General features: G+C 29.3%; 1 protein-coding gene across 1 annotated transcript; it reads right to left on the bottom strand.

Annotated features, from left to right (window-relative positions):
• Window positions 1-532: 532 nt before the first annotated feature.
• LOC107451247 (achaete-scute homolog 1a) lies at window positions 533-13,256 on the bottom strand. The gene is made up of 2 exons (XM_016067286.3): window positions 12,037-13,256; window positions 533-786 (listed from the first exon to the last, which is right to left on the bottom strand). The coding sequence occupies exon 1, from the start codon at window positions 12,753-12,755 to the stop codon at window positions 12,039-12,041; it is 717 nt and encodes a 238-aa protein (XP_015922772.1). The 5' UTR covers window positions 12,756-13,256; the 3' UTR covers window positions 533-786; window positions 12,037-12,038.
• Between the last annotated feature and the right edge of the window lie 7,193 nt (window positions 13,257-20,449).

The following is a 20,449-nucleotide window of genomic DNA, read 5'->3' as shown; positions in this document are numbered from 1 at the left end:
TTATCATAAAAAAATATTCATTAATTTAAATGCATTAAAAAACATTTCAAATACCTCTACTATCTCATCTGACACGCATACATGTAGCACATATTTTTTTTAATCTCTATTTTTAAGCTCATCTTATAAAATAAAATAAAAAAAAGTTTTTAAAAAAACGAACACATATTTAGCTGTGTGTGCGTTGTAAAAAGAGTTTGGTAAAAAGACTCCATTTCCAGAAAGTGAAATAAAAAGTGTTCCACTTAAGTTTTTTCTTCGTCTCTTTCATTTCTTTTTTCTTCTTTTTTTATTCCTACTTTTTACAATTGAAGAGGGGGAGAGGAACGTATGAAGAATACGTTTCTTTTTCAGCCAAGTTCAGGAAATCCTTCGGTTTGGAATGGAAGCCGCACGAACTTCCGTCCTCCGACCGGAAGTCGACATCAGACGATTTTCAAACATGGCCGCCGGCGGAGGTTGTTGGAAACTGAGATTTAAGAAAGGAGAAAAATAAAAGTTTTTTTTTTTCAAAGTGGTGGTTTTTCGGCGATTTTTCTGGAAGAACGGTTGAGTGACCATAGATGCAAAGTCCGAAGTTCCGCAAAGAGGTATCCCCAACTACGCAGAAAAGAGCTTTTCCTTTTAATTTAGCTATGTCTCAGAGAGTTGTTTTCGTTCCGGTTTCAAGGACCCTCAAATGGAATTTTTCTCACACACTTTCGAATGTCTTTTTTGAACACAAAAAAAATAGCACAACTTTGAGTCCTTTTCACTCTTTCGAAGCTTCAAATCGAGTCGGAGTTCCTGAAAAAAATCAAAAAAAATTTCAATTTAATATTATAATCCATTTTAACTACACTATTCATAAATTAAATACATAATTGTAAGAGTCATAAAAAAAATCAGGCTAACTTGAGCAATAATAAAGAACAATAAAAGATAGTTTTAAAAAACAGACGACATTTTTGGAACATTTTCAGAGTTGACTGATTCAGGCTTAGTTCACGTGAAGAAGTTTAAAATACCCGTTACGGGAACTATAAAGACATAGTTTTTATTGAATCTTGAGGACAATCCGTTGCGGTGTAAGAAGGTAAAGAAGTTTTGAGTTATAATATCACCGACGAAAGAATTTCCGATAATATAATTAGGTCTGATGTCATAGCGTGGAAATCAACTGAATGGATTATAATTCTTAGTTAGAATTTGTGAAAAGCTACCTTGATATTTAAATAAATGTAAATTTTATAATAACTGGATCTTCAATTTTAACACTCGGTACAATATACACGGTAGTCTGTAATGACCGTTCTTGATGAATATTTTTAGATCCCTATTCATATATCAAGTAAGAAAAAATGTAAACAAATTAGGATTCGTAGATTATTAAAGAGAGAATGATACAAAAATCAATCGGATCACATGGTAACTCTTCAAATAAGTAAACACAAAGTTCTCAACGAAAACGAACTCTTCTCTTAGAAAAAAAATTAAAATTAAACATTATGGATTGTGCCAACAACAGCTCGAATCATTTTTTGATTAGGTATGCTGTCAGATCTGTCTTGATAAACAAATAACACCGAATAACTGTAATTATTAATTCTGTTACGTTACGGCATATTATGCTCTTTTAATCAAAAAACTAGATAATTCATTAACAATCCTGTGCAATGAGAAAACTTATCCTTCATCCAATTCATCTAAATAGTATCTTTCACAACTGATTCATAATCGAGATCATTTCATTCCATGGGTCCTTAGTGTCTCAAGTATGATCTTATAATCAGAGAGTGGAATATCTTATAATTCATTGAATTCGTGTGAAAATCTACTCTTAATCAGTACGCTGCGATCTCATAATCAGAGCATGAGATAATTCATTAATTTTACGACATATCTGCATAGCTGAATCCGTCTTTCATCTCAGTAACTAAGTAAATCTCTGATCGGCTCTCCAGCGCTAATAATAAAAAAAAAGAAGAAAGTAAGTAATAATAGAAAAGGGCCAAAGTGAAGATTGAAGGCAGGGACCCAAATTGAATAGGTGGTTATGGCTCCGAAGGTAAAGGTGCTTTCTACCTGCCCTGAACAATGGCTATCGACCACACTTGTCTGCCATTGTCCACCAAAGTTCTGGATTCCTGTTCAATGCCGGGGCTCCCTTTCTTCCGAAGGCCCCCTTTTCTTTTAGGACCCCACCACTCCAGCCCTTCTCCTATTATACTTGGGGCCGCACCTACATTTTATACTTTTTTATTTTATTTTATTCCCCCCACCCCCTTCTCCTGTTGAAAAGAAAGTTCATCCAGGCTTTTGGCTCTTAAAGAAGTCCCCTCTAGGATACTTTTTTTTCTCTCTATATTCCCTTCTTATTCTCTATCCATTCCATTTTTAAAAATTCGGAATCCTCTGGGTTACTAGAAGAGAATCTTTAAAAAAAAAAAGAAGATGAAGGAGGCGATGGTTGCTTTGGGTGTGTGCTCACGCATGCGCAATGCGTTTCGAGAAACCTGTTCACTTCCGGTCCAGTCAAAAATATCCAAAAACATAACTTCCGCCAAAAAATTTTCTTAAGTGTTTTTTTTTTTTTTTTTTCCTTGAGGGAAAAAAATATCTTTAGATGTTTTCTTTATAAATCGAATGATATAAATAATAGAATGCTAAGAAAGATCGTCCGTTGCAACTTGCCATTTCGTTTTCTTCCAAGGCGTGGTATGGATGGATACTTTTTTTCCCCTTTAGTCCATCTTTAAGTAACACGAGCCTAGAAGTTTTTCGTGCCTTAATTTTTTCAGTTTTTTATCTCCCCCCTTCCTCCAGGTTTTCTTCCTTTTCGAGCAAAACTTGATCCTGTCATCGATGACAAAGGCATCATCAGGAAGAAAAGGTGAAGAGGGAGACCCCTCCATACCAATTTGGCGAAAAAGGGTAAAACTTTTCGGGCACACAATGGGGCAGCTTCTAAATTCAGGAAGATCCAGAGAAGTGGTGACGAAAGAGTTTAATGAAAATTTAAAACTTTCAGAAGGTGAGTTAGAAGCTTAAGAAGAAGAAGAAAAAAAAATTTAAAAATGGGGTTGAAAGAAAAAAAAAAACCCTCGGTATAAGAAAAGGTGGCTGATGATGATGGACCGCGTTACGCTCTTTGGGGAAACTCTAGGATTAAAGCGTTTCAGAGGAAAAACAGGAACACAATGGAACTCTTTTCTACCAACGTTTAAATAATAACCCAAAAAGGGTTTTCTACTTCAACAAAAATCACGCGGAAGTCTTACGGGGAAAAAGATAGCTCATAAAATAATCGGGATCATCTTCAATAGAAAAGATGGAGATTATAAGTTGGATCAGTTATTCCCTTTAATATCCATGTACGGATTCTTTATGTGTGAGACCGTAGTTTGGTGTCTTGTCTCATATCATGCATTCATAATCTTTCCTTCAAGATTCCTCTTCCTCCCTCCAGTCCTCCATATTTTCCTAATTGTTCTATTTCTGCGGGGATAGGTCAAATGAGTTTATCTCTATCGTAGGGTGAATTCCCATCAGAAAGGGGTCTTCCCAGAGATTATCTTGCAATGAACTCACTTTATAAGGTCATTAGAAGCAGTTTTAGGTACAAATTAACAAGGGCCGTAACGATTTATTCATATACAAAAAAAATTATATTCTTAGTCTTAGTGTATTAGATTATAAAAATTGCATTTGAAGTTTTTTTAAACCTCCAATAGCAGGCGAATAATATGAAAACAAGAACTACGAGTAAGAATAAACGTGAAATTCAATGTTGTCCGAGCATTGCGGAGGTTAACGTGAATAAAAATGAGGTTTACGAACAGGTTAGTCTTAAAATGTTATAGTTGACGCAGTTAGGTACTCAGAAGTTAAAACATTTTTTTAAGGTTCCTTAGGGAAAAGGTATAGCGGTGATCTATATCACTCCCCCCCCCTTTGCGGACTGTTTACTCCGAATGTCAATGGATAAAAAATAAAAATTTGATTTCTTTTATATATATATATATAGACAGTCGAACTTGTTTGTAACAAGTGGGAAGGGACAGCAATATTCGCTCGACACAGCCAAATGCTTGTAAGGAACTGGTTCGTGAAAAAAATCATGAAAGTTCATACTAACTTTTTTATTTCTGTCTTTAGAGTGTATTTATTCTGTATCAATTGTTAATTTGCTTTGAAATGTCTTTATCTTCGGATATGACTCATGGAACCTGACAAACATTTTCCCGAGAGATATCAAAAATTAGAAAAGTGTAATTGGGTAGAAATTTTATGAATCCCAAAAATGTTGCTCGCTAAAACTGAAGTTTACTCGTTAAAATCAAACTCCAATCGACTGAACGTTGTACTAATGAAATATTTCCGATTTCTTCGTTAAATCCGGGTTTTCGTTTTACCTAAACTAGTCATAAACGAGTTCGACTGCACATTTTATGGGTAATGATTGATATCATCGAAATTTATATACGTTTACGGAATAGCTGTCAGAGATTTGTAAAAGCTTACGTACAAGTTTTGAATTTTTCTTTTGTTAATTAATTAATTTATTTTAGCTTTTAATTTAAGCTATGATGATTCAAAACAGTTTTTTAAACTTCTATTTATTTATTTATTTTCAACTTAACACGCATTTTTTTTACACTAATATATTTAATTAAGAGTCTTCAAGAATTTATTTTTTTTAAAACTTTTTGTTTAAATGCTTTAAGAAAAAATGTTTCTTTTTAACTTCATTAAAGACATAAATTATGCCACAAAGTAAGACAGGTACAGATGCTTCGTTTCATCACAGTAACTCATAGCGAATTTACAGTATGTACAGTTTATATATATATAGTTTTACTGCTTATATCAAACTACTCCCTTCATAAATATTTGTAATTTTTTATGAAGTTTCAAGAGTTTTTAAAGATTAAAACTTTCTAAAATTGTCATGGACTTTTATTCCAAGAATAACCACAGTTATTTCATTTAAACTGCCAGATATTCCATCCCTTTTAATTTTCTGAAAGTAGATTAAACCGATTGCGAGAGTGCCCATGGAGTTTCGAAAAAAAAAAATAAAAATAGATGGTAGTTTGTGGAATCTCCTTTTAAATTTTGGTTCAAAATTTCTTGAAGAAAAAAAAAAGGATTCAGTTGGTTAGGTAATTTTCTTTGAAATTTCTGAAAATAAATGGAGCCAATTCTGGAATTTTGCTTTTGAAATTTCAAAAACTGGAATAAACTGATTTTGAAATATATGTTCCAAGTATACCTCTAATAAATTCCATCTATATGAAATAATTTATAAAATATTGAGGTTAATTTCGTACTTCACACAGTAAGTAGTTTCATAGATTTTCCATGACTGTAGATTGTCCATAACATTAATTACGTATCTATGGGACTATAACACTGTAAAAAATTCTGGATCAATTACGCTATAAAGTGTCGGTACTTTGGGGGCATCGTCCGTAAAATCCATTTTACCGTAAAATTTATTTTTATTGTAAGATAACATACCGTAAATTTTACAAGAAAATTTATTTATTCCGAATGATTCAGTGATTATAAGGTAATCATCCCTGTAAAAATTACGGAGACTCAGGATTTTTGTTCCGTAACATGTTGCGGTAAAAATGGATTTTTCGATAAAAAGTACCGACACCCTCTGTACCGGTATCAAATTTCCGGTAATCTGATCCTGAATTTCTTGCAGTGTAAAATTATTTCTTGACAAGAAATACGCAATAAGAAATTAATTTATAAAATATTCAGTTCCCTTTGATTGTAAAAACAGAATTGTAAAGAAAATAAGGTACTTTGCGATTATCTCGTCGACTATTTTTGTACTTCAGGATTATCCCTCCGACCATTTTCGCCAAACCAGCCAAAAAAGAGCTTCTGCGCCAGTAACCGTAAATTTTATCATATCTCAAAAATAATTCAATGTCCAATTATAAAAAAATAGAGATTTTTACTTTGTATTGCACTTTTTTATTGCGCATTTTTACACTTACATTTTTTTGTAATTATTATTTTATTATTATTATTATTATTTGATAAAATTAATCTGCTTTGAATGTTTATTTTGAAAATTCTTTCTCATTATGATGGCGGCAAAATATTTGGGCATTTTCGCGAAGTTAGCAGATCAATGGGATAATCCCAAGTGCAGGTCCACGGGATAATCCCAAAGTACTGAAAATAATTTTTGCTCCCCTCAGACTTAAATCAATTAAACTGTAATAATTATGTGAAAACTAATTTTTAAATTTCATTTTAAAAAAATCCTGCGATTGCCTTATGGTTGAAGTTAGGACTTCAAACTATGAATAAATTGTTAGATCGTACCCAATTCAGGTAGTTTCCATATAATTTGCTACTGCCGTGGACAATTAGTATTCATCTCACAAGTTAAACCACGCTTATGTGTATCAAAATCATCACGTAAATCTGGGAGAGTTAGGAAGAAAAAAAAAATGCTCAAACCCCCTCCGGCTTAGTTAGAAAGAATTATCTTGGTTTAATAAGATAAAAAAAAATTCTTTACCCTTTTGCGTTGCATATTAATGATGTCAAGAACTAAGAAAGAAATGTGTTTAAACTATTAGTTATAAAAGATCATTTCTTTTTGTCATCGTTTACGAATGATAATGGTTTTTGAGATAATGTATTCTCAGAATTTACTAGTAATATCACGTGTAACATACCTGGTTCAATGCCACACGCAAACAGCTTTTTATTATCATTTTCTTTAAATTATCAACTTTATTTTAGTTTCCTTATTATTAACTAAACGAAAAGTCGTTTTGTTTTTCTTTCTTTGCACCCATTAAGCTGAAGATAATTAAGAACAGCCAATTTATCAGAAGAGTTAAGACATCATAGGTTATCGTTTGAAATCTTTTTAATTTTTCACCTCAACGTAACATAATGATTTATACCTTATATAATAATTCATAACCTGGTTAAAATATTAATAATGTATTCTATATGTTTTTATGTTCTTGTAAGTTTAACTAGCAAAATTATGTTAAAATTGGGAATATTTTAAAGAAAGCAACAAAAAAAATAAGATTTTCACAAAAAACTTTCCTCAGTGAAAAACATTCCAATCCATTTTAATATGACACTATTTTGTTATAAGTTTAAGATAGAATTATTATCCTACGTTGAATTCATGTTCGATAAAGCTGGAGAGGAAGATAAACTTATTCAAACCATCACCATGAATCACGGAGTTTTAAGTATTATTTATATTAAGGCTTCTCTAATCTTCCCGTTAATTTTCAAATAGCAAAAGTAAGCAAATTTTGAATAAAATAAGGATAAAGTATGCATCAGAATATGTAAAGGGCATTGAATCAAAAAATTATTACCTTATTCAACAACAACAAAAAAATAATAATTATAATTTTTGCAAAAAAAAAACTCCTTTTTCAAAAATTTCTACCTATTTTAATATGACACTAATTTGATATAAGTTTAAAATAGAATTATTATCCTACGTTGAATTCGATAAAGTCGTAAAGGAAAATAAAATTATTCAAATCATTACCATAAATCACCGAATTTTAAGTATTATTTGTGTTGAAACTTATCTAATCTTACCTAAACAGTAATATTAAGTTAAAAAGAATAAAATAATGATAAGATATGCATCAGAATATGTAAATGGCATTGTATTAAAACATTTAATCTCTATTTTAAAATTGTGGGAAGATCATTTTAGAAAAGCATATTAGAATATGATATGTTTTTCTGATATTATACGCGATCAATTTGATATTCTTTTTGGTAATTCGCAAAAATACAGAAAAATCGTGTAGATGCAATTTTAAACAATAAACTAAAAAAGAAATTTTTTTTTAGATTAGTTCTTTTAATGAAGAAACTAATTTTAAAAAACGCATATAATGCAGAAATCAGATTTGAAATTAAAATTTTATTTCAACAATTTAGTACTTGACAGTTAATTTAAGGTGTAACTGTGTAACCGGACCAGAGCAATATTTTTTATAGTATAATTAGACGAGACAAAAATTATCAAAATTTGCTTAATTTCCTTGATAAAAAAATGAGATGTTTTTAGAAAGTTAAGAATATAGGAATTCTAAATTAATAATAAACTCAGATTCGAAAATTTTTTTCCAAAATCATGTTTTTACACTAGTCAGATGATGCCTTAAAGATTAATTTGTTACCTATAATGAGTCAAGTAATGATTTTTAGATTTCGTATCTGATTCTTCTTATAAATATGAGTGATCAATTGCAACACCCTATCTTACGAAGCTCTGTTATGTCATGAAATTCATTTCATAAAGTAAATAATATCAAATATTATTATATTTTATTAATATTATATACCTAAAAAAAATAATTTTATTTTTATTTTCTGATATCTGAATATCTATGCAATACTATATACCGTGTAAATGATTTTTTATACTTAGTTTTATAATAAATTTTTAGTTTTAATAATTAATTATTATGAATAATTACATTTATTTAATATTAGTTATACTTTAGATATAAAGTAAAATGGCTAACTAAAGTTTAAGAACATTTCTAATATTAAATATTTAATATTAGAGAGAGTGAAAAAATTTTGTTACAGAATATGACTCTTTAAATTCTATTTACAAAAATTACATATATTTCCTCATTCATTGAGTAAAATTTTTAAAAATATTATATCTATATATATATATATATAGCTTATTAACATAATATTTAGATAGCGTAGAGAGGACATGTTAAGCAAAAAAAGTCATTCTCAACTTTGCAAGATTTAGTAACTTCAGATCTATTATCAAAACATATTTTAATGTGCTTTTACAAATTTGGGAGCATGAAAAACGATAATATCGTAGATTTTGGACAAAACATTAAAAAAGGCGCCAAACTGAACGACACAAGTGTATTTCTTAAACTTGATTGCACGATAGTGTGCTTGGACTTAAAGGAATACATGGTTCATAACACCTTAATAAGGTTACGGGAAATTCGCACCCTATTATGGTTCAAAGAACTGATATTATGGTTCAGCGTTTAATCGATTTTTCTGTCAGTGTATCGAAAACAGATTATTTTTAAGACTCTGTTGGGATAAATTAATGTTTCATATTTATTGTCGACTTAACATGCTGATAAGTTTAATGGATTCCAAAATATAACTTAACATATTCATCTTCTTCACATACAAATGACGTAATCGTTTCCATAACAAACTCAATATTTTCTTTATCTGTTGTAAATTTTGTTTTACAGCGTTTAGAACGCTTGAATATTCAAATACTAATCTAGACACATTCTTTTCTTTTTAAAAATCTTAACAGAAAGACGGGCAAAGTGTGATATATCGCACTAAAATAAAGGTGGGGCTCTATCATGACCTGATTGTACACCTTTAAAAAGAGTGGATCGGCTGCATTAGGGTCGGGCTGATCCACGCCTTAAAAAAAAGATCCACCTTGTCCTGGTACAGGGACAGAAAAAAAAGGGATTTTTTTTTTTATATATACACAACTGTTTTTATTACGCATTCGTGTTCGGAACTGGGTGGGGAATCTTACTTTTATACGCAAATGTCTCATTTGTTTACAAAGTTCATATTGTTTTTCAAATTTGAGTTCGCATATTCAGCTCAATGCGCTTAAAATGTAACTGAATAAAAGTTAGTTAAAATTGTTACAATATTTCATTCTAAAATCCTTCTCTCTGTTAGAGCTGAACGTTATAAGCAATAAAAATAATTTTAAATTCTTTTCCACAGAATTTCTCAAAAATTTAAATAAAATTATTGAAAAAATTGCTGGAAAATTACGTAAAATTAAATGCTTTTCATTTATGGTGTATTCATGAAATAATTAATAATTATAAAAATTTATATGCATGAGGATTGCAAATTATTTTAAGTAGATCGCGAAGTAATGAAATGTTTCAATTCTAACTTTAAAAATCAAAAAAATAATAAAATGATAATTTGATACGTTTATAAAATACATATAAGGTATCACAATAATTTTATCCCCAAAATGAAATCTCAATTCATCTAATAAAGTTTTATACATATGCTTGACACTGACATGGATGAAGTTATATTATTCTTGAAGCATTGAATTGTTTGAAATTGTCTGCTATGACAAATATTCATATAATTTTATTAAGATCAAGTTTATATTATTGGCATACATTATATTTCATGTATAATGCTCTATAGTTGATGAATCCCTTTTGCAATACGTAATATTATTTGATTTAGTGATTATTTCTCTTAGTCGTATTATTTAAATTATATCTTAAAATTTTTTAAATTTTGAGAAAAATATTCTAACAAATAACATTGATTTAATATTTGAATTACTGATGCTTACATTTTGAAAACATTTGTCAATTAATTTATATTTTTATGCAAGCATGAAAATTTTTTATTAAAAATCATGAATATATTTTTAGAAATTAGTGTACATATACCAATGTGTTTTACACACTACCAATCAGAACATTGTTAAGGATAAAACACTGTTGAAGTAAATAAAATCTCTTAAATAATCTGTTTATCAGAAGTGCTTACGGGAATTATGAATAGTTATTCAGATATTCGTGTTAGTGATGCTCACAATTACTAAAATCTTTCAACAAATATTAAAAAATTTATTTATTTCTTGTTTCGTCAAAGATTTACCATCAATTTATTACTTAAGTTAATGAAACATTTATGTTAATACTAGTTTGATTGATGCTCATCATTAAAAATCCTTCAGAAAAGAAAAACATTTTTAAATTAATGAATTGTCTTGTTATTTTCAAATAAGTTGTAGATATGGTCAACGCATCTGTAGATTTACGTAAATACTCGTTAAAACGAAACCGTTCGTTACAAAAAATTTTAAATCATTTTTAAATCAATTTGCTCTTTAATTCATAAAGGATAAATTATAGATATATTTCGCACATTTGTAAAATATTTATATAAATATTCGTTTAAATACCGTTAAGTACCATCATTACAAGAAAACCTTAAAAAGTAATTTTTAAATTTATTTACCTTTTAATTCACTATGGATGAATTATAGATATATTCTATAAATTTGAAGAAACGTTTATACAAATATTCATTTAAAAGATGTACATCATTTAAAAATCTTAATACATTTTTTAATACATAATGGATCGATTATAAATTTATTGCATAAATTTCAAAAACTTTTATTTGTTTTAACGAGACTCATAATTAAAGAAAATTTAAAAAACATTTTTAAATCAATTTACCTTTTTATTTATTACGGATAAATTATAGATACATCTCTAAAATTGGTGAAAACATTTATGCAAGTACTCGTTTAAATGATGCTCATCTTAACCTTGTAAAAATAATTTTTAAATCAACTTTTCTTTTAATTCATTATGGATAAATTATCGATGTATTCCGTAAATTCGTAAAAACATTTATGCAAATATTCGTTTAAATAATGCTCATCTTTAAAAAAAAAAATTTAAAATATTTTAAAACAAACTCATTTTTTAAAATATTATGAATAAATTATACATTTATTCCATAAATTCGTAAAAGATTTATGTAAGTATTCGTTCAAACGATGCTCATCATGAAAAAACCTTAAGAAATATTTTAAAACTAATTTATCTCTTAATATATTATGGATAAATTATAAATTTATCACATAAATTTGCAAAGACATTTATGTAAATATTCGTTTAAATAATGTAATATTCGTTAACATCATTAAAAAATAGATATTTAAAAATATTTTTAAACTAATTTACGTTTTAATATATAATGGATAAATTATAAATTTATTCCGTAAATTGGTAAAATATTTATCTAAGTTTTCGTTTAAAGGTTCATCAAAAAGAAACTTAAATTATTTTAAAACTAATTCATTACGTTAAATCATAGATGTATTCTATAAATTCGTAAAACATTTATGTAAATATTCATTTAAATGATGCTCAGCATTACAAAAACCTTTTTTAACTCAATTGAATTCATCATAAATAATAAAAAAAAATCTTTCCATAAAATGCTCACCATTAAGAAAGCCACGTCGTGAAGTCGAGTAGTTCTTCATCTTCCGGACTGAGACTATCGTAAGGTGAACTTGCATCGGAACCTAAACTCGGCGTTGGAGATGAGCAGGGTGGGGATGTGAGTCCACCGAACGACAACGTACCTCCAGCGGCCGAGTTGAGATGCAGCAATGCCGCATCTCCAAAATTATGAGAATTGTTCGTGGCTGATGGATGATGCAAATGATGCTGAGCAGCAGGATGTAAATGTCGGAATTGTTCTTCAAAAGATGGAACACTGTTCTCCTCATCACCACCCACATCTTCGTCCGTTAGTAGTTGCTGTAACTGTTTGATATATTGAACTGCTGACCTGAGAGTCTCTACCTTGCTCATTTTCTTACTTTTGGCCCCATTTGGAACGTGTTGTCTTAGAGTGGCGAAACCTAAATTGACCTGTCGGACTCTGTTGCGTTCTCTTTCGTTTCTTCTCGCCACTGCTGGGGCCGCCGACCCCCTATGATGGGATCCTTTGGGCCGTTTATTTTTAATAGCTGTGGTATGGTTGTCGTCATCTTGCCGCTGCCTTTTGGGGACAATTTTGCTGACCGTTGTCCTGTTGGAAGCTGTTGTTACTGTTGGTGAGGTAGATGCTGTGAGGATGTATGTCGTCGCTGAGCTAATAGGGTTGAGGCTGGTTGAATGATCATTTAAATTTTCTAAGACTGTTAGCGTCGTCATTTTGATTGGTTTTTAAGTCCGTTAAAATACTCGCTTGTATCTGAAACTAGCAAATTATCGACGTATCTTCATCACGTTATGATATAATTAAAAAAAAAATTTTAACAGGCAACAGTTGTATGAATTAACAACTTAACAATACGGGTTTTGTAATGAGGCCTGATGTTTATAAAAATACAGAATTAAAATCGTCTGCACTACTCGTAAAATCCACAATTCTTAATCACAGTCCATTTGTAACAAGCTCTGAAAAAAAAATCGGTGATAATGAATAAAAACTCTTGGAGGTAAATTTTTATCAAGTACGAAAGGTGTAAAGTCCCGAACGCACTCCAAACAAGCAAACACAACAAACGAGATAAAAATGTTCGATAAGACCACAAACGATGAGGAGAGCGAAATCAAAAATGGAAAAACGTCCCGTTCTCACCGGTACCTGCGAACGTACTGACAATTTCGTCCTGCCCGGCCCACAGTTAAAAGCTCCCCACTCATGAATATGAGGCCCCTCCTGTAGCTTTGTGTCTCGTGCCTATAGTTCTGGTCGCGTGGCTGCTCGACCCTCCCCCCCCCCTTTACTACACCCCTTCACCCTTTTCTAATATTTTTTTTCTTCTTTTTCCTCCTCTTCTTCCGTCGTTGAAGAAGAGGAGGGCTCCCTTCCCCCATCTTCTCCTTTTTCTATCAGAAGACGTTTTTCTTCTTTCTTTTTTTTCAAAACATTTTTTTTTTTCTTTTTTTGCTTCTACTTTTCTACAACCTTGGAGACGTAAGAGAAGGAACAGATGGACGTAAAAATGAGTGAATATGGTAGAGATGTTGGGGGATCGCGAAGTGAAGAAAAAAAAAGAAGAAAAAGAAAAAAATAGGAAAAAGGAGATGGATTGATTTATTTTGTTGTTTATTAATTTTTTTTGCATACTCTCTACGTTTTTTTTTTATTTACTTTTGTTGGGTTTCGTAGATATGAAAAGGGTTTAGTTTAAACATAGGAAATAATATGCATAACGGTAGGCATATCCTTAGGGCATATTCGATGCTCATTTTATGTTTTTATTTTATCTCGCTCTCTTAATTGCATATTATATTTATGTATTACTCTCTTTCATATCATGTCAAACAAGTTCCGTTGGAGGGTCATTACGTAATGTGTTTTTTTTTTTTGGTCTCAGTAGTTGGTTTGATTTATATTTATATATAACAGTTTGTCCTTCTGTTATTTAAATGGTTTCAATTATACAACGTTTTTACTACTTAACGTTTACAATTTTATGTTTCTACAACCTCAATTTATTTATGTGACATAGGGTACTACGTAATTTCACTTTAGCTTAAAGCAAACTTGACATTTTCTCTTTGTAGATAGATAAGCTTTAAAATTTAACTACTTTGCACTTCCTGCCAAGTAATCTTTAATAATTCAAGTATTTTGCACTATATGTCTATTCATTTATATAGCGTGTACTACAAATTTGTTACTTTACCTTTGGTAATAGATAAACTTAGAAATTTCTAAGCTTGGACATTTAATTTCATTGTTGTTAATTTCAGCTTCATTTTCTCTTCATTAAACTTCAATTCGAATATTTTGCGCTATATTTATCATACGTCTCTTACGTCATATGATGTTATGTAAGCTTAACTAAATTATGTATTTTGTACTATAAATACACTATTTCACTCTTAAAAGCTATTTGAACTTTACTTTGGAAAATTTGCACTGCATTTGATTTCTAAGAATTATCTTTGCACTTAATTCTCTGCCTTTAGTGTTGATTATAAATGAAAATTCGTATTGGTTTTAGTATTCTGAAAATATAAAAACCCATAGCATTATAATTCGATATAAATTGTGATTAAACTTTTTACTATTTTGTGAACATTTTATTTTTTTGCAAAATATTCCTATAAAAATAGTTTGCAGTAAAAATAGTTTAATTTACAATAAAAAAAATATGTAAAACTATGATGAATTATGTATACGGATGCTGTAATTTACCCAGTCAAAAAAGTTTTCTTACTATTTTTTTATCGAAAAATCTTTGGTATTTTTAATTGCGTGCTTATTTCACTCATTTGCTTTACCAAAATTTTTTATTCTTTACGCTTTAAAATGTGTGTATCAAAGAAAAGAAAAAAAAAAGACAACCATACTTCCTCCAATTTTATTCCAAGTGACTCTATAATTAAACAACAGCAAAAAAAGGCAGTTATAAGATCTATGTCAAAAATTAGAAATTAGATGCAAAAAATGTAGAAATAAAATAAAATAAAATAAGATCAAATAAAAACAATTTTTAACTAGTTTAAATAATTACACATGTACAAATTTAATCAAAATCAATTTAAAATTTTAAGCAAAATGCACATCAGTAACTTTGTGACGCAATAAAATTTATATTATTAAATTTAGTTACCGAATTTCAAAAAAGAACATCAATAGACAAGAATTGTTTCATATTTAAAAGCAGTTAGCCAACTTGATGAACGAAAACCAGTTTAGAATGTTTAGTCAATTAACGCAAAAAAATTCTAATTGAAATAAAAATCTCCTAAGTCAGTAAGTTGCTATTTCGTTTTGAAAATGAAATTTAAGGCAGCTTACACTTATTTAGCTCAAAAGACTTATTTAGCTCAAAAACAACTTTTTTTAGCTTTTGAAATCAATCAGCACGCAAACTGTAACTTACAAAATTAAATCAAAATCAGTATAACTAAAACAGCAATATCATTAAAAATTTTGGTCAAATTTTAAAATTAATTATAAATTTTAGCAAAAATTATTTTGAATTACAATGAAAATTTCTTTTCTCGCAATTGAGTTATTGAATGGGAGAAAGTAATGTTAATAAGGACGAGAACCGTTTTCGTATTTAATGTCATTATACCAAATATTCTCCAAATCTGCTTTTAAAAAGAAATATTAGCACCAAATTATGTATCGGGCAGTGATATATATTCATGAGGGTTATCATCAAAATTTATGATACCTTGCTTCTGATTAAGGCTCTTTTATTATATCCGCGATAATCGGAGCCCAAAAGAAAAAATTCTAAGGAAGAAAAAAAAATTATGATCAAATGTATTATCAGTACCAGACTTTTTCGCCCAATGCATGATTCTCATTTTTAATGTTTCGTGTTTAGTAATTCGCGGGGAAACGTTTACTTTTAATGATCAAACTAAAGAGATGTTTTAATAAAGCAGTTGTTGCAAGGGAATGGATATTGCCATTTAGTGAAAGTCATTCGCGGAAATTTATGTTCTGATAGTTCACGTCATCATTTCCCCCCTTCTTTTTTGGCAGGAAAAGAAACCGTATGTCTCAATTGTTCCTGAGAATGTAGAAGTTCTCCGGTAGAAATGATTAAGTAGCAATTTATTTAATCGTTATTTTACCATTTTCAGCCAAGACAGTCAAATTACCATAAAAAAAGAGGATATTCAAACAGTTAAAGGTGAGTAAAAATGTTTATTGAACGTTTTTTACCTAATACGGTTTAATAACCAAAATTTCATCCTCGCTAACTAGTTCCACCTGATGAAGTCATTTTGTTCCGCGCTGCTGGGCAGCTGAGAGGGCTAATCGGTCCATCTCACCCTCTGAACAAGGGTTCGAATCCTAACGTTGATACCACTACAGTTCTTCGATTACTTCGATACATGAAAAGTTTCTAGTCTTCTACACTCTTCAATTGGTGACCCTAGACTATTAGAATACGAAACTATCATTCACGCATAAATGGCGCAGTACCCACAGAACACCATTGTCCATTTAAAATTTATTTTTATGGTTCAGAAACAATGTTAGTTGTAAATGGTTACAAAACCGTTTAGTTTTCCATTCACTGTCTTTTAACCATATCAGTTATAAACGGTTTCCAAAAAGTGAAGGTTCCTTACCATAAACTTTATGGATAAATGGATGGACATACTGCTGCCAGTTATTTCAGTGTAATTTCAGAATGAAAATTCTAAATCAACCACGAATTCCACTGTACAAGTTCAAACAATTATTGTCTTCGTTTGTTTGAGGATCTTGTCAAAAGCATTAAGTTCTGGATAGCAAATATAGGAATCTGGATAGCAAATTCTGGATAGCGCAATAAATTAAGAAAAGGAACGCAAATTGAGTTCGATTGAATGTCTTCAGCTTCCAATCAAAAAACCGCATCTGATTACTCCAATCCTATAAAGCTATTCTTAACTCTTAACGGAGTATAAGTGTTTATTGATTGATTTAAATAAAGACAGGACTTTACTTTCACGAACTTCGGTAGCTTTCAGAGATTTTGATTTAGAAAACATCTGTGAAATATATGTAATGAATTATATGTTTTAGACCTTAAAACATGCGTTATTCCAATCTTAACTAAAATTAAAATCATCAGTGAAATTGAAATGCGTACCATTCGAATTACTTTATTACATAAACATTATCTGTTATACGAAAATGAAATAACTGATTATTTTTGTTTATTGTATTGAAATGGATGCTATAGTTTAACTGATTAAAAAAGCTTATTCTTGCTTATTGTATTGAAATGGATGCTATAGCTTAACTGATTAAAAAAGCTTATTCTTGTTTATTGTATCGAAATGAATGCTATAGTTTAACAGATTAAAAAAGACCATACAACTGAAGCTTTTTCGAAAGTTGAAGGAATGAGTTGAAATGATTAGTTTCATAGTAATTAAATTTTTTTTAAATAACTCTATAGAAATTGAATAATGGCGAATTAAAGGTATTTGCTTCCACAATGAAGAACTAGATTGTTCAAACAGATCACCAACTATGCACAAAGTAGACTGAGTAAAAAAAAAGGTCAAAACTACCTGAATATGGTAAATTTACCGTGTTTCTGGTTCTATAAGAACACCAAAAAGCTGGTAATTTTTACCGAAGCACAGTGGTTATGATTTCACTAAAATTAGCAGTAAAATATAATTTTATAATGTGTGATAAAATTTGATAAATGTGGTAAAATTTGGGAATTTATCACAATATCTTAGGACGTGAGGTAAAATTTGCTTATTTTTCAGTTTTGTACTTTTTACTAAACGTGCGGTAATAAGAACGATAATTTTAAAAACCAGGATCTCCGATAAGCAAATAAAGAATTAAAAAAATAAAAAAAATAATAATTAACATAAGTATTTTTGTTCTTAATATAGCTCAAAATTTTTGAATAAATACTATCACGGATAGATCCAGCCATTGGATGAATACTATCATTATCATAGTATTACTGTCAACATGTGATTTTTTTTAGGGAAATCTTGAAATGACATTGAAAAGTAGTATATATTTAAGACTTAGAAAGAATCAAAGAGAACTTAGAGAAAATTAAAAACTATGTAATTTTGCTGTCCTCAACTTAAAATCAAATTTCATCTGACGATGTCACGTAAATTTGATTTCAAATATGTAAGATTTCATTTATGTTAAGTTGCACTAGATTTATTATTTTGTTTTTAATTTTACTGAGGGAACTTCTGATTCATTTTTGCTATTTTATTTGAAAATAGTAATTATTTTTGTTCTTTTCTTAGAACTTGAAGTCAGTAATTAACGTTTTACGAGACAGAAAGTTATGAATGAAAATTTAAGTCAAGATTTAAAAAAAATTTCATCATATATGTTTCCTTTATTTTTATTCAATTAATTATTAATATTATTATCATTATTATTATTTTGATGCAGAGATTTATCTTAGCATTCGAAATATAAGTATTTGATAAAAAGAAAAACAGCATGACCATTCGATGACATCTTGATTACCAGTTAATCATATCAAATGGATAGGAATATTTACTTTAGATCTGGATGGGGAAAAATAATATTTTGGAACTCCCGAGGTCAGAGTGAGGGAAAGCATGTTACAACAAGAACAGTTGCTGAGGTCTCACGCCAGTTATATATGTATTTTTTCTTTAAAAATTATACACATTTGTAAAAATTAAGTTTTTTTTTTTCAAAATGTTTCGTTTTTAAAATTATTTTTTAATGAAAATTCAAAAGATGCGTTTTTTGGTTGATGTTCAAAAAGACTAACCAGTATGGTTTTTGATTTAAATATTTAAATGGTTTTCATACTACTAAAAACCTCGTAAAAAAAAAAGAAAGAGAAATCATAGTAATCGAAACCTTTGAATAGTATCTTTCACCATCAAAGTAGAATTAAAACGTGATTAAACATTTCATGTGGAACCATAAAATGCCCAATTCTTCATTTCTCTATAATTTCTCATTTCTATAATTTCCCATTCCAAAATAATGGATCATCACGCAATATTAAAAATTTGAAGAAGAAAATTAAATAATGGACAAAAATGTTAAGTTGTTAGTTCTTAAAAATAAAATTCTTCGTACTTCAAAGAAAAATCATTAAAAATTGAAGCCATTGAATTGTTTTTAACTCCAGTGAAGTGGAAAATAAAATTTATGCGTAATCATTAAACAAGAAATTTGTAATTTCTATAATTTCTCATTCCCAAATGATAGATCCTCTATAAAACTGAGGCAATAATATAAATTTGATAAAAATAAAATAATAATAAATTTATATCATGTTTGTTCTTAAAAATAAAATTAAAATACTCTCGATATCTCAAAGTTAAAAGGACGCTAAAAAAATTTCGAGATTACATGTTCAGAACATGTTCTAAAAAAAGACAAACATATTCCAAGATTACTCTAAAAAGTAGAACCATGAAACATAAGAATATGTATGTAATGATATCTGATTATAAGTCTAAATACAACAATGATAATTTTATTTTTAAGACAAGAAATTTTTTTTTCACTAAATAAAAAATATTTGGTTTATAATGAATTTTGCTATTTTTCTGAAGAAAATTCCCGTACTATTCGAAAAATATTCAACATAACAAGGTTTTGAGTGGAAACTCTTCGACATTGGACATGTAGGATATGTAATAGGATAGGTGGATATGTAATCTCAAGAGGACATAACAAGGTTTTCAAAGACATATAAGTTCGAGATATCGGCAGTACACTGTATTAGTAAATAAATAAATCGAATAGTTTATTTCAATAATTCAGTCGAAAATCTCACCGCGAAGGAGGAGCCCCGAAGGCAGAGCTACGATTAAAGTTGAAAGATCAAGTTGAAGTCTGAGAAATAAGTACTCAAATCTTGAAAATAAATCTGCCACGGAGGAAAATGTATCACATTCACTATCTTAGAAAACGATTAAATCGAGTCTAAATCCTGTCATCAAAAAAATTCATTGTGGTCAATATGGTGAAATGAGGAAACGGACAACGAGAATACTAATGATACATATCAGCACAGCTCCATGTGAAAAATTGAACCTTCTCTGTAATAAAAACTAAATTTACACACGACGAGGTTATCTCCTCAATGTTATTTTAGAGACTTACCCCCTTTCCAATGGGGAACTGTATAACTTACCTATTTACTAAGTCACCCATTAACTTGTTGAAACCATTTTTCTTTTATTTCATTCATTAAAATATTTTATAATTTTATTGGGTTCTAGCATCTCAAGAAGGCCTCCCATAACCCATACACGTGACTTATGACGTCAGCGCCAGCTAATCTTTATCAGCAAAATGGCGTATTAAAGTTCATTAAAGTGACTATCGATTAATATTTGTTATTTTATTTGGAAATAGTTTAATTTTCTTAGTATTTGAACTATAGGTC

Source organism: Parasteatoda tepidariorum, chromosome 10, assembly GCF_043381705.1.
Source record: "Parasteatoda tepidariorum isolate YZ-2023 chromosome 10, CAS_Ptep_4.0, whole genome shotgun sequence".
NCBI lineage: Eukaryota > Metazoa > Arthropoda > Arachnida > Araneae > Theridiidae > Parasteatoda > Parasteatoda tepidariorum.
The sequence above is the reverse complement of the archived record's forward strand: the minus strand, read 5'-3'. Positions and strand labels throughout refer to the sequence as shown.

What these genes read in the sequence shown, in the direction of transcription:
- LOC107451247 (XM_016067286.3), bottom strand. Translation starts at nt 12,755, where the DNA reads ATGACGACGCTAACAGTCTTAGAAAATTTAAATGATCATTCAACCAGC.